At 29.9% G+C, this 13,519-nt stretch overlaps 1 protein-coding gene across 1 annotated transcript in view; it reads right to left on the bottom strand.

Moving 5' to 3' along the window:
- Positions 1-13,519, bottom strand: part of LOC126741384 (visual system homeobox 2-like) — a 191,043-nt gene that overhangs the window by 65,289 nt on the left and 112,235 nt on the right. The window contains exons 5-6 of the mRNA XM_050447778.1: positions 6,948-7,032; positions 5,387-5,510 (exon numbers count right to left, since the gene is read on the bottom strand). Of these exons, the coding sequence (XP_050303735.1) occupies positions 5,387-5,510; positions 6,948-7,032 (209 nt within the window). The remainder of the gene's footprint in view (positions 1-5,386; positions 5,511-6,947; positions 7,033-13,519) is intronic.

Raw genomic sequence — 13,519 nt, forward strand, 5'->3', positions numbered from 1 at the left:
ATGGCTAACTTAAAATGTTAATATGAAAAACGTTTACAACATAACGTTTGATGTTCGAACTACCAATCTAATTATTTATTTAAACTTTATGTGAATTTAATAAAATTGTAATACAATAAAACAGAAATACAATATTTTAGCGTAATGGTAAAATTAATCATTAGCGGAACAAAGTTAGCCACAAAACAGGCTCATTAAAACGGATGCAAACTACGAGTTCGAGTTACTAATAGTCATTAGTGAAATTCAGAAGCGTACAAGCTATGTACGGACAGGGCTGAATAATTTGAAAATAAAAGGTTAAGATACTGAAATTTAGTTTTTATGTTTACATTATACATCAACTACGCTATTGTTTAATTATTAGATTGTTTTTATTTTATCTTTTAGGCCCTAATAGATAAAACAATATAGAAAATACTTTGATTTGAATTTTAAAAAATTAGGGAGAGAAATAAAATATAATCATTTTAGTATAGCTCCGAAGCTAATAAAGACATTGAATCCTAATTTTTTTCTAGTAAATTTATTGTGCTGTGTCCTGTTTTATTTAAATTTCTGGAATAAAGTTTTAAATAAGGACTTTTAGCAACGGTAATGGAGACGCATTTGAAGTAGCGAGGATTTCCTTTTAACTGTCAAACCACCTTACGTTAACGAGACAAAGTTTATTAAACTCCATTTAGCTAAACCAAAATTAGGAATATATTTAATATTTTTGGATAACTGGATTAATATTTTGGCTTACTAAGTTTTAAAAATGTTTAAATCTTTTAGATTTTAAGGGAAGAATATGTAATACATTCAGAAAACGTGACGTAATTTGATATTACTGACTCAAGCAAATGGAAAAAAGCGAATACGAAGATTGAGCACTAGCATCTATTACTTTGCTTTATTTTAAAAAAATATTGCGATATCTGCAGTTTTTAGTATTTATTTTTTAGTTTGTTTTAAATATAAAGAGAATCCTTCTAAGTAATTTGATATATAAGTAAAGATTTGTGTAGATTTGTATTAAATATTTGAAGCACGTTTTTTGGCAAATTTAAAAGTAGCATTTTTTACATAAAGCAGTTTCACGTAGAAGCGTTTCTTGCATCTCAAAAACCTTCTGACCTGAAGATAATTTTCTCATTCAAGATCTAGAACACATTTAAAGCTTTATTATAAATATAATGCAATATTAAGACTTTTATTTAGTCAATAATTAGAGCAGACACATTGGCATATAACTTTTTTGCAATATTTTATTCTTTTCTTATAGCTGAGGGATTTTAGAGGTTTTGTACGTGGTTCAAAACATGGTGATAATTTAAAGATTTATACTACTTAAAGTAATTTAAGTTTTAATATTTTGTTTCTAATGTGTATCGCGAATAATAACATATGCCATATCTATTCAAATATATGAATTCCATTTTTTACGGAAGAAGTCCATACATACGGCTTGACCCTATGGATACCATATTTTGACTTAGAACGAGCAAAAGTGATAAAATATGTCATTGGAGTGACATGGTGATAATTTAAATATTTATACTACTTAAAGTAATTTAAGTTTCAATATTTTGTTTTTAATGTATATTGCGAATAATAACATATGCCATATCTATTCAAATATATGGATTCCATTTTTTACGGAAGAAGTCCATACATACGGCTTGACCCTGTGGATACTATATTTTGACTTAGAACGAGCAAAAGTGATAAAATATGTCATTGGAGTGACATATTTTATTGCAACATTTAGTGAACGTTTCAATAAAATCTTTTAGGTATTACAGAGTATTTACGATCGCTTATATAATTGCTAACCCAGGTTTTTAATTCTCTCAATTTTCTCGGAATATTAACGAATATTTTAGAATATTTCGCCTAAATGTTTCTGAAATAAGTGAAGCTATGATGTATAGAATAAATAATTAAACCATAAAAAGTAGTTTAAATTGTATTTCTAAATATATATATCTCACACTTTAGGAACTTAAGTAATTAGAACCCTGAGATACGAAAATTATTAATGTCTGTAAACTACGAAACTTAAACAATATTTTAGTCAGATCAGTATCATCGAAAGAAAAATTTTAAATTAGAATATATTTCTCTAACTAAAGTCTTCCTCATATCCTTACGGGTTATGCTTAACATAATATTGTAAAATTAAAGGATTTTTGCAACATTTATTTTTTGAACATTTGAGATTACATTGACCATTGTCCCCTATGTCCCGATTAAAATGGTACTTTATATACGATGTCAATGAGAAGTAAATCGACCAGAGTTAGGGTTATAGTTTGATCGGGAATAAAAATGCACTTTACATAATCAAGCAGTACATATTTGTTTTTGCGGTAGTTGCATCCTATTTCTTTAAATTATAGTAAAAATCCATTAAAATTCAATGTTTTTTTTTACAATGTCAAGATAAATGTTATTTTATTTGTACCTTATTTCAGAAGCATACGTGATTAAAATATTTTAACTTGTATAAAATCAAAAACAATTTCTCAAATTTAATAATAATTGGTGATACAACAGATTAGGTGTAAGGTACGTAACGTTCCAAGTGTAAGTGTTCCAATTTTACCCATGTAATATACTTTACTTCTTATACTATTATCAATTTAGTTTTGTTTCGTTTTTTTCCACGTTTAAGCTTATAAGTAAAAATGGGACCTATATATATATTTTTCTGTATGGTTTACCTTCTTAGATCTAGAGACTTTAATTCATGGTTTAAAGCTTGATTTAATGGCTCTACAGGTAACTTCGTAAACAAAGGCGAGAAAGAGTATTATGGTACTGATTATCTATTTCGTAAATAAAGCTAACCCTTTATTTAATAATGCATAATCTATGGATGGAATTATACGCTTGATTTAATTCTATATTCTTTATACTACAAACTTCTTTTTTAAATTTTAATATCATTATCTTAAAATGTATTTAATGTACCTATATACACAAAACGACCACAAATTAATACATGTTTTATAACAAATCTTATAGAAATCAATATGACTAACATTTAGATTATAAACGGCATAACTCTCTTCTTTTTCCTTCGCACATCAGTCTTCGACCAGTAGCCATTATAGGCGGCGCAACACTCGACCAATCGCGGCTCAGGATTTCACGTTTACGCGTCCCTCTTATGCACTTTTTATGCACCGACAACGATTGAAGTGGTTTGATGTTTGCGCGTATTTTTTTTTGCTATTGTTTTTGTTTAATTAGCAATCGTTGCATTACGCGAGGGGAGATGAAAGGTTCTTCCTTTTAATTTGGAAGCCATCAAAGAGAGAAATATGGCTTCTCCAATTATACGATTGCGCTGTAGGAGTTTCTTTTATTATGATTTATAACTTATTTAATAAATGCACTATTTCATTTTAAATATAATGGCAGGTAATAGAGTAAAAGAAAGTACAAGAAGAAGTAGCGTTTAAAATATTGTAAAATAGAAGGTATATTATTTATAATATTCACTGTTACGCAGGTAAGTATGCATAACTTAAATGGATATGGTAATTAAAAAAATGCTATTACGAACTAAACGATATAAAATATTTAAAATAAGGATTAACTTTGTATTGTCTTGATGAATTTAGGATAGGTTAAAAATAAGTTACCTATTGAGTATTAAATTGCATCTAAGTAAATAAAATATATATTTTAAAAATATTTTCTTTTATGATAAATTACTGAAAAGGAAAAAATATATTTCCCACTGATAATCTTACTGAAAATAGAAAAAATAAGAGACAGTAAAATAAAAACAGCAATGATTTAATTTTTGAAGTTTTTAACAAAATAATTAAATTTTGTGTTTTAAGTATTTTATAGGATTGTCGTATATGTATATTAATTAAGAATGCTTAAAAAAAATTACCTATTTAAAATTCTACATTATGGGAGTCATAAGAAACACATTTGACTTAGATATCCAATGTACGGAAAATACAGAAAACATATTTCAAGGCTATGCAATTCAAAAAAAAAGTATTTTGAAAAAAAATTTTTTTTTTTGGTAAATCTAATTACCTATTTTATCTTATGTATTATATTATCTTAGGTATATATATTATAGATAAATAACAATGTAGATCTTTCAAGCATTCTTTTATGTACTTAATATATAACTCAGATCTCGATTTTATTTCCAACGAATGTCACATTTTTTAAAATGTTAAATTAGAGACTTACATATTGATACATATTAAACCAAATCAACATTTGCTTGAATGTATGTAACCACATCTAGGGTAATTAACTTTAGAGCAAAAAAAATTCTTTAGACAGTGTATATTTGTACATTTATTATCCATTCCTGCAGAAAGAAATTTACGTCATTCCTTTTCCTGAAACTTCGTCAAAACTATATTTGATACAAAAATATAGCAGCCAAGGAAGGTTTTTTTAAGTTTAATTTAAAAAATATGTGTTACTACTTTAATAAAGACTAATATTAATGTAAATAAAATAAAGCTTAAGAAATAAAATAGTATGAGTATAATATCTACTGGTATGCAGATAAATATGCATAACATAAATGGATCTAGTGATTAAAAAATACTTTTAGAATTAAATTTATATTATTGTGATTAATTTAGGGTAAGTCACCTATTTAATTTGGTATTAATTTAATACTTAAGTAAATAAAATAAAATTTTACAAATATTTTCTCTTATGTACAATTATTGAAAAGGGAAAAAATATACTTCATATTATTAATAGTTCTACTAAAAAGAGATGAAATAAGATTTACTGAAATTAAAACTTTTTTTCTTAGCCTCCTTATAGGATTGCAGTTTTAAAGATCTACTTTAGTATACATTTTTATAAAAGATATCCGGGTTAAAATTACTTTACGTCTTTCGATATTTTTTTGAAAAGATTTGAAAACATTATATTTTTTTTAACTTTATAACAATATATTTTTTTACATTTTAAATTAATTATTTAATTTTAATTTAAATGGTCTTTTTTTATACATACTGATAAAGAGGCATAGCAGTTCTCTTTTTTTTACTTAAATAAAAAGTTTAATAAAAAGTCGTGTTATTAGTGTTTTTAGGCTAGTACGAAATTTGGTTTTCCACGACAATTAGGTTTTATCCTTTATTAGTTTTTATATTAATGCGAGACTAAAATAGCTATTTTAGTCCACTAAACAAATTCATTTTATATATCTACTATGAGCATATTTTTGACACAACAAAAATTTAAAAAACAATTCCGTCAAGTTTTTATATACTATATTAGTGACATTTCAAAAATATATGCACTCTAATACAAGCATCAACCAATAATACCAGTTCTCTTTGCTTTAATACTAGAATTTTTTTTATAACCAACACATTATGAGAATTGAATGACTTACCTGTATCCTATCCTCTGGAAGATCCGTCTTCAAACTAAGCATCTCTCTAGCATATACATCGGGGTAGTGGGCATCTTTAAACGCCTTCTCAAGTTCCTCCAACTGGTAGCTCGTGAAAATCGTCCTACCACACACCCACCAAGGGTAGTCAATCTGATAGACTTTAGGTTGTGGTATAATAGAACTGATATCAATTCGCCATTAAGGTTTACTTAATATTATTACATAACATAAATTACAGTTATTGAATTATAAGAACAAACATAGATATCATTTCTTTTATAACCAATACAGTAATAATATTTACGGTAAAAAAAAACTAAATTATAAAACAGATAGTGGATTAAGAAAGTTTAATGCTAACATGAATATTTAGATACCAAGCAATACTCCAAAACTGTTACAAGCCCACATTTATAGCTTTATGTGAAATGTCAAGAAATGCGAATACTATTAGTGAGCTAGCTAATTAAAAATAATTTATTGTAGATTATACAAAAAGCGCAAGGAACACGTATACGGATTTCGTGACTATTTGGTAACCCGGAAGGCTCTATTTGAGAATTTAACATCTCTGATATATAAAAATTGTCATTTATCAAAAATCAGAGAGCATTCAATAAAGTTGCACGTAACAAAATCATAGCCTTTTTAAAAGATGTTGGCTTTTAGATCTAAGATCTAAGAACTATCCACTATATCTACTGTAATCAAACTGCAAATATTAATTAAACTTGAAGAAAAATGAGTTTTAATAGATCGTGAAGTAATACAAGACTGGAAACTACCCTTTATGCTAGTTGGCAAACAGCATTTTATTCTGAGTATATATTGCCGCTTTAACGACTTAAGAATGGTGAGTTTTATGGCTCTGGAACAAACCTGTTGAATAATATTAGATATGCAGATGACTCCACAGCTTTTGATGGTAGTTTAATAGTTTTGCAAATGATCATGCAGATGATCACGTTAGCAAATACTATAGACTTTATCTTAACGTAAGCAAACAAATGGTATGATTATTGCAACACTAAATACCCAATTTTTGAATAAACAGCAAACAATTGACAGGATTGAACCAGAAAAACCGATCAGTGGAAATAAAACGTATAGTAAAGGTCAAAGCACCACCATTTATTAATAGAAAAACTGATTTCCAGACTTATTACTCCAAATCAAAATCTATAGAATATAAGCATGGATATGTTCATAAATAGCTTATGTTGAAAATATGTCGCTGTACATGCAACTTAAGTATTTCTTAGGCTCGTCGAATAATAAATAAATAATAAGGTATTAGTTAGTATAGAGAAATTTATAACGATATAAAGGTTGTTCATAAATATTTCAACAGATCTACAACTAAAGTATTCTGTAAGAATGTTAACAAAATGAACACACTACAAACGTCAATTTTGTTATTTTCCTGGACCGTAAATTTAAAGTATTTAAAACCAATAAATAAAATTTAAAATTTGGTAAATTCAAATAATGGATTATCGTCCACAAGCTATTTAAATAGTGTAATTCTAAGTTAAAATCAAGAGGAAAAAATAGTTACCTATGACGCCGCTTCTTCTTTTTCTTTTTACTAAAGTTGCCTATACCATCTTGCACAGAAAAGTCTTTGGAATTATCTAGTTGTCCTGAAATAAAAAAAAACAATATTAGTTTACAATATCTATTAAAATTAATAGTAGTAGTTAGGTATTATTGAGTATCTACGATCGTTTTTGTAATTGGTCACCTATTTGATGTGTTATTTAAGTGACTCAATTTCATTTCTTTTTAACTTTTAAGGGTTACGTTGGATAAGGGGTCAATTAAAATCCAAGCTCTTCAAAACTTTTTTTGTTTTATTACCAACGTTTCCGCTTATATTAGATCTTCTCCTAGGTAAATAAAAAATCAAAGTTTCTCGGTAAGTTGTGAAAAGTGGAACATAGCTGTACGTTTTAAATGACCCCATTTGGTTTGTTCGGTTTTGAGGATATATAACTGCTAAGTAAAAACAATAATGATCAATTATCGCAAATTTGGACCACTTGAAAGGGTCTAAAATGAAAAAAAATTACTAATTTAAGTAAACGTTTTAGTAAAAGAGTTACATATACAAAAGGATCTGCACTCTCATGTATTTATTTATGATACTTCTTACTAATAAAATATAGAGTTTTTTACTGATCTTTTTATCCATTATAGAATCTCTCTAATTTAAAGGAACAAACCTAAGACAGCCAATACAGAAACATTTTGTTTGATAATAGCGTTACTTGGGAAAATTCCCCATACTACTAGTGGCTTGTGTTATCATTTCCAATGCTCCACCTTTTCTAGGCCTTTTCCCTACAATAACAGCATAAGTACTTATTCGTTATTAATATATTATACCATACCATACAATATACTAACTAAAGTGCAAAAGTTCCGATCCGATAAGTATTCGATTCTCTTTTTTTATTTGTTTCTCCTGTGTTTTTTATCCGTTTTTAGTTCAAATCAATTGCGTTTAGTTATGTAAGTATCATCATTCGTATTACAATAATGTAAATTATGCTTATTCAATTTACATACAAATATTACTCCACATCCATGCGGTTTGTCTGCAGCCCCTTTTTTTAAGGTCAAAATACTCGTTATCCATGCAGATTTTCAAGTTTGAATACACTAAACTAAACTATCGTTCACATCCCTAATGCCCGGATTACAAGCAGCTAGATATCCCGGTGTTCTAGCCTGAGTTACTGTTCTAGCTTGGCGCATGCTAGAACGGTTTACATGTGGCTAGGAAATTTTAAGCCATTAGCTAGTACTATTGCGAGATCAATAGAGCAACAATTTCACTGAAAATAGTAAATATTTCTAAAAAAACAATGTTCGACTGAAACAGTTAATTCGAAAACTGCGTCAAATTGCATTGGATGAATTAACAGAAGTTTTATTGGAAAAACGCGTTTAGACAAGACCCTGGATTTTAAAAAGGAATGAACGTGGATCATCCGCACTGGTTTTAGAAGAAATTCGAAATGAAGACTTAAAAGAGTATACCAGTATTTTACGAATGGTGCCAGATGTGTTTGGTATTCTGTTGAGTCTTGTGATGCCAAAAATTCAACGATAGCATACTATTATGAGAGAGGCTTTACCAGCAAGAGTAAAGTTGGAGATCACTTTAGATTTTCTTTCATCCGGCATTAGTTACAGAAAACTGAGTCACTTTTATTGGGTTTCAAGGTGTTCCATATCTAAATTCGTACCAGAGGTATGTGAAGAAATCTTCAAGGCATTGAAAGAAAATATAAAGGTTAGTACTAATAATAACTTTATATTTGTATTTATTATAATATTACAAATACCTTAGGTAATAAAAAAATTATGCATTGCAGAATGCTATATTAATAGGATTCTCATTGTCCTGGCGTAAAAAATTTAAATTAATCTCGTCTATTGGACATTTTCAGTTGGCTACTCACAAAAGTTTCAAAAATATCATGCTCATTTTATTGTGCTATAGAATGCTCACCCGTATGTGTACTATTTAAATTATTCTTTATCGACTTTATTTCCTTAACCAAAGATGCCACTTCTGCAATTTTTCGGAGTTGGAGCTGACATTTTATAATTTGATTTACTAATAGTTTTCGCAGTTGGCGTCGCAGACTCGTTGCGTTGTGGTTTATTACCTGTCGCAGATGTAGATGGCCGTGATGAACAATTTTCAGAATTTGAAACGTCTTCACTGTCACCACTATTGTCATTGCAGCTGTTGTTAATATAATTTTCTTTACTATTTTCAATGTTGGCTTGGCTCACTTGGCTGTAATCTTGCTCTTCATCTATTGCTGAGTCTTGACTGTCCCACAACAACAAAAAAAGAAACACTTTAGTAATAATTATTATAATAAATAGGTATATTATTAATTTTTGCAGATACCAAATAATGCTGAAGAATGGGCGGAAATATAAAATGGATTTAGAAAGAGACGTAACTTTCCTTTGTGCTATAATGCCATTGATGGAAAACATATTCAAATGATTGCTCCTGGTAATAGTGGAAGTATGTACTTCAATTATAAAAAAGTGTTCAGTATTGTTCTTATGGCGTTAGTAGATGATGACTATTGCTTTCGTTATGCTGATGTTGGGGCTTGTGGAATGGCATTAGATGGAAGTGTATTTAAAAATTGCTTTATATATAATAAACTAGAGAATAATCTTTTACCAGAGGGTGGAGTGATTGTTGCGGATGCCGCATTTCCCTTAAAAACCTATATTATGAAACCTTACCCTGTTTAACACTGGAACAGAAAGTTTACAACTACCAACTGTCTAGAGCGAGACAAATAGTGGAAAATGCGTTTGGTATATTGGTAAGCCGATTTCGTGTATTCCAGAAACCAATTGCAACCAATGTAGAAACAGTCGACAAAATTGTATTGGCAGCATGCGCTTTACATAATTGGTTGAGAAAAGAAAATCGAAATGATTTAATCGGCAGTGATGTCGACCGGGAAGATATTGATGCAGGAAACACCTCCCATGGCTCTTGGAGAACAAAAACTGCAGGACTTGAAGGCTTATGTCAACAAGGGAGTAATCATTCTTCGATGTCAGCAATGGCGAGAAGAGAGACTTTTAAAACCTACTTTAACAATGATGGCGCGGTGCCTTGGCAATTAAAAATGATTTCTTGTCTTAAAAATGAATGCCCTGAATTAAAAATGAGTCATTATCTTTATTATAAATAAATAAATAATGCAATCTTACTTACCATTGTTTTCCTTTTTATTGGTACACATTTAATAAAACTGTGCATTTTATCGAACCAGTTTAATTTTGACTTATACTCGTCCTTAGAACCTGCTCCAGACCTGGTTGATTTTTCAATTTTTGACAGTTCCTGACAGTAAATGGTTCGTAAATTTTTTATTTTCATTTTTATGTTTTTGATAGACATTTCTATGCCGAGTTCTAATAATTTACCACTTATTTTTTGTAGTGCTGAATCACGAATAGACTTATCTTTATATGATGGAATAGTGGCATTCCACAGACATTCTTCCTCACCATACATTTGTACAAACTTTAAATTAATCTCGGCACTTAATTTTGGCATGATAGTTTTAGACTCTTCACTTGCCGTTCAAAAACACTAGCTTTGTCAGCCAGACGAGGGCGGTACAGAAGCCAAGATGTAAAACCAGTAGAGGAAGACCCTAGTAGCTTAACAAAATAGAACTCCATGCTATTAAACTATCCTAGCTTAAGACACTGGCTTACTGTCTTTCTCACTAACTTACTAGTCTACACGCGAAACTAGTTCTGGTATACACGAAGCTAGTAATACTAGCTTGCTAGTTTAAAAGCGCTAGCTTGCTATCCTAGCTTGAAAAACTAGCCTCGTGTAATCCGGGCATAACAGTTACATTGTTTTAATCTCGTCGTAGTTTGGTGTCGCCTCTTTGCCTTATCTTATATCCTTTAAACTTTAATTAGATCAATGAATTAGTTCTTCGGGGATTTCACTTAAATCGAGATCAAGACATGGTTATGACTGTTTTTATCCGAGATATTTACCCTGATACTGATCTTAGTCTCACTACCTCATGCTTTGCCAGTCACTCTAAAGCATCCCTAAACCAATATTGAATAGGCTACAAAATTGTTTAAATATAGATATATTCTTCTCTTTCTCCTATTTGCTCTTAATTCTTGAAGCTGTAGTATCATGAGGAAGCCAATAAGAAGAAACTAAGACTGTATTGGAATACAACTTAAATAATTTTCTTTATATACATATAAGAGATTCAAGAAAAAACCATAGTTCAATCGTATAAATATAAAAAAAAAATATTCGCTTAAAGAGGAACGTTTGCCGTCCTTGTTATTTCGCGAAAATTACGTTGTTATTATCTTATTTTCCAATTTTCTCCTCTCCGTAGTCGCAAGTCTTTATTGGAAATTCCGATTCCTCCGTCAGACAGTTAATTTGAAAGCCGAATGAGTATATAAAATCGGCTTTCCTCCCTCTAAATACCCCAAATAGCTTTTACGCCAGCTTAATTCGTTTAATAATCGTTTCGGCACGCAACTCGAATTTTCATATTATTATCTTTTATCGATTGGTTGGCTTATTCTTTCTATTTAAGGTGTAATATTTTTCTCTTGGTGGCTTAAACAATTCCACAATTTAATGTAAAGTACCGTTTCGAGGAATAGAAAAATTACAAGAGCTGATATAAAACTCGGAAATTAGGAACTACCATTAGTCATTCTAAGTCTTTAAACTATTTCGAGGCTTTGAAACGGGGGAAAAGGGGGTTAACTAACGCGCACTTATATGAAATTCCTTTAGGCCATTGGCACAATTTATTACCGGGCAGGGGCAATTACTCGGCGCACAAACCGTATTAGCTTTCAGGCTCTAACCCTTTCATAAAACGTTTAATTGCCCGAAAGATAAATTGTGTTCCATGCTGTATGTTACAAGTTTTCCGTGACAAATTGATTGGTTGCGGTACAAATGTACTTTGGCCATAAGGGGGACGACAATCTGATTTTCATGCCTCAGAGTTCTTGAGCAATGCACAGAAAGACTGGAACCGTAGACATACAATCGACTAAATATTAGTGGATCTTCATTAGCGACTTGAAGTGAAAAAAAATATTTTTGTGTACTAAAACAGTTTCTACTATAAAATTAAAAATTTTAGAATTTTTTCGACTTTATACTCAAAAACAAAAGCATTTTGTTCAAACGTTGACGTTTCGATTCTTTTAAATTAGTTCTCAGGACACCACAAAAAACCGATGGTTATTATAATTATAAATAAAACTGAGAATTACTATTGTAAAACAAAATTTATTATAAAAGAATCCCGACTAATCGTGCTGCAGGGGATCTACCGTAGTACGGATAATTGAAACATTTCTGATATATCTACTGTAAAAAGATAACAAAAAATTATAAAAAATTAAAAAGTACATAGGTAGGTTAATTTGGATTTACATAAAGTGGATATAGAGCTAATGTAGGTAGCTTTGCTTAAAAAAATTCCGTCACTTTGGCCTCTGTTAAAACTTTTCGATTATTTTAAAATTTTGGCGTGTTCGGTGCAAGTTCAAAATGTCTACAACCTCTGAAGTTTTTCTTTGCTTTGAATGGTCTAGTAGTAAGTGGTCTAGTAACTAGTTAAACTTTTAATTAATACCATCCCATATTTACTCTTATTTTCGGGTAAATCAGATTGTGATGCACCTGGCTGAATCAAGACTCGTTGGATGATATCATCGTTTCTAAGGAGTGGATAATGTGGCTCATGTTTGTCACACGACGTCCGCCTCTTAAGCTCGGTTTCAATAATTTCGTTATACTCAATCAGCGTTACGCACTCACGCAGTTAGTGATTTCCTCATCAGGATCCATGATGCTTTCATTTTCCTCTAACGTCAGTATTTTGTAAAAAGCTTTTTCAAAAGTCATCTCTCTCATGCTACTTCATGGATATGATCCTAAACGATTTACAAAAGTTCAGTTTTACTGTTTTCAATAACACCCTGTTCCATTGGTCGAGCAATTGATATAATATTGGGTAAAAGAAATTTCGAGATCTTAAGGCTGCCTCATTAGGATAATAATGAGCATTTTGCAAATGAAATTTTTATGATGAGAAATTATGACATGAAAAGCCGGGACCTCAGATAATCTACACACGCTTAATCGGTATTCTACTATTCAACTTTATATTACTTCAGATGCCTGAAAAGCATAAGGGAATTATTGCAGATACCAAAAAGCATGGAAAATTATTTTATATACCTGTCTGCGACGTAAAAGGTTGCGCAGAAATGCTTGGAACAAATTTTTTTCCAGAAGAAATTGAAGAAATTATCTGTAAATGCCAATAAATTGTGTATGTTTAAATATTTTATTTTTTCTGATGCTTAAAAACGTATTTTTAAATACAAAATACCATTTATTTGTACTACCAAGAGACCTTTTAAGTTTCATACATCAATACAAATATGTTTTGAAACTTATAAGTTAACTTCTCCTAATTGCGTTTTTTAGCCCCACCTTATTCTAATGCTCCTATATACTCAGATCTTAGAACAGTAAGAAATAAGGACACA

The sequence above is a fragment of the Anthonomus grandis genome, chromosome 10 (assembly GCF_022605725.1).
Source record: "Anthonomus grandis grandis chromosome 10, icAntGran1.3, whole genome shotgun sequence".
Lineage (NCBI taxonomy): Eukaryota > Metazoa > Arthropoda > Insecta > Coleoptera > Curculionidae > Anthonomus > Anthonomus grandis.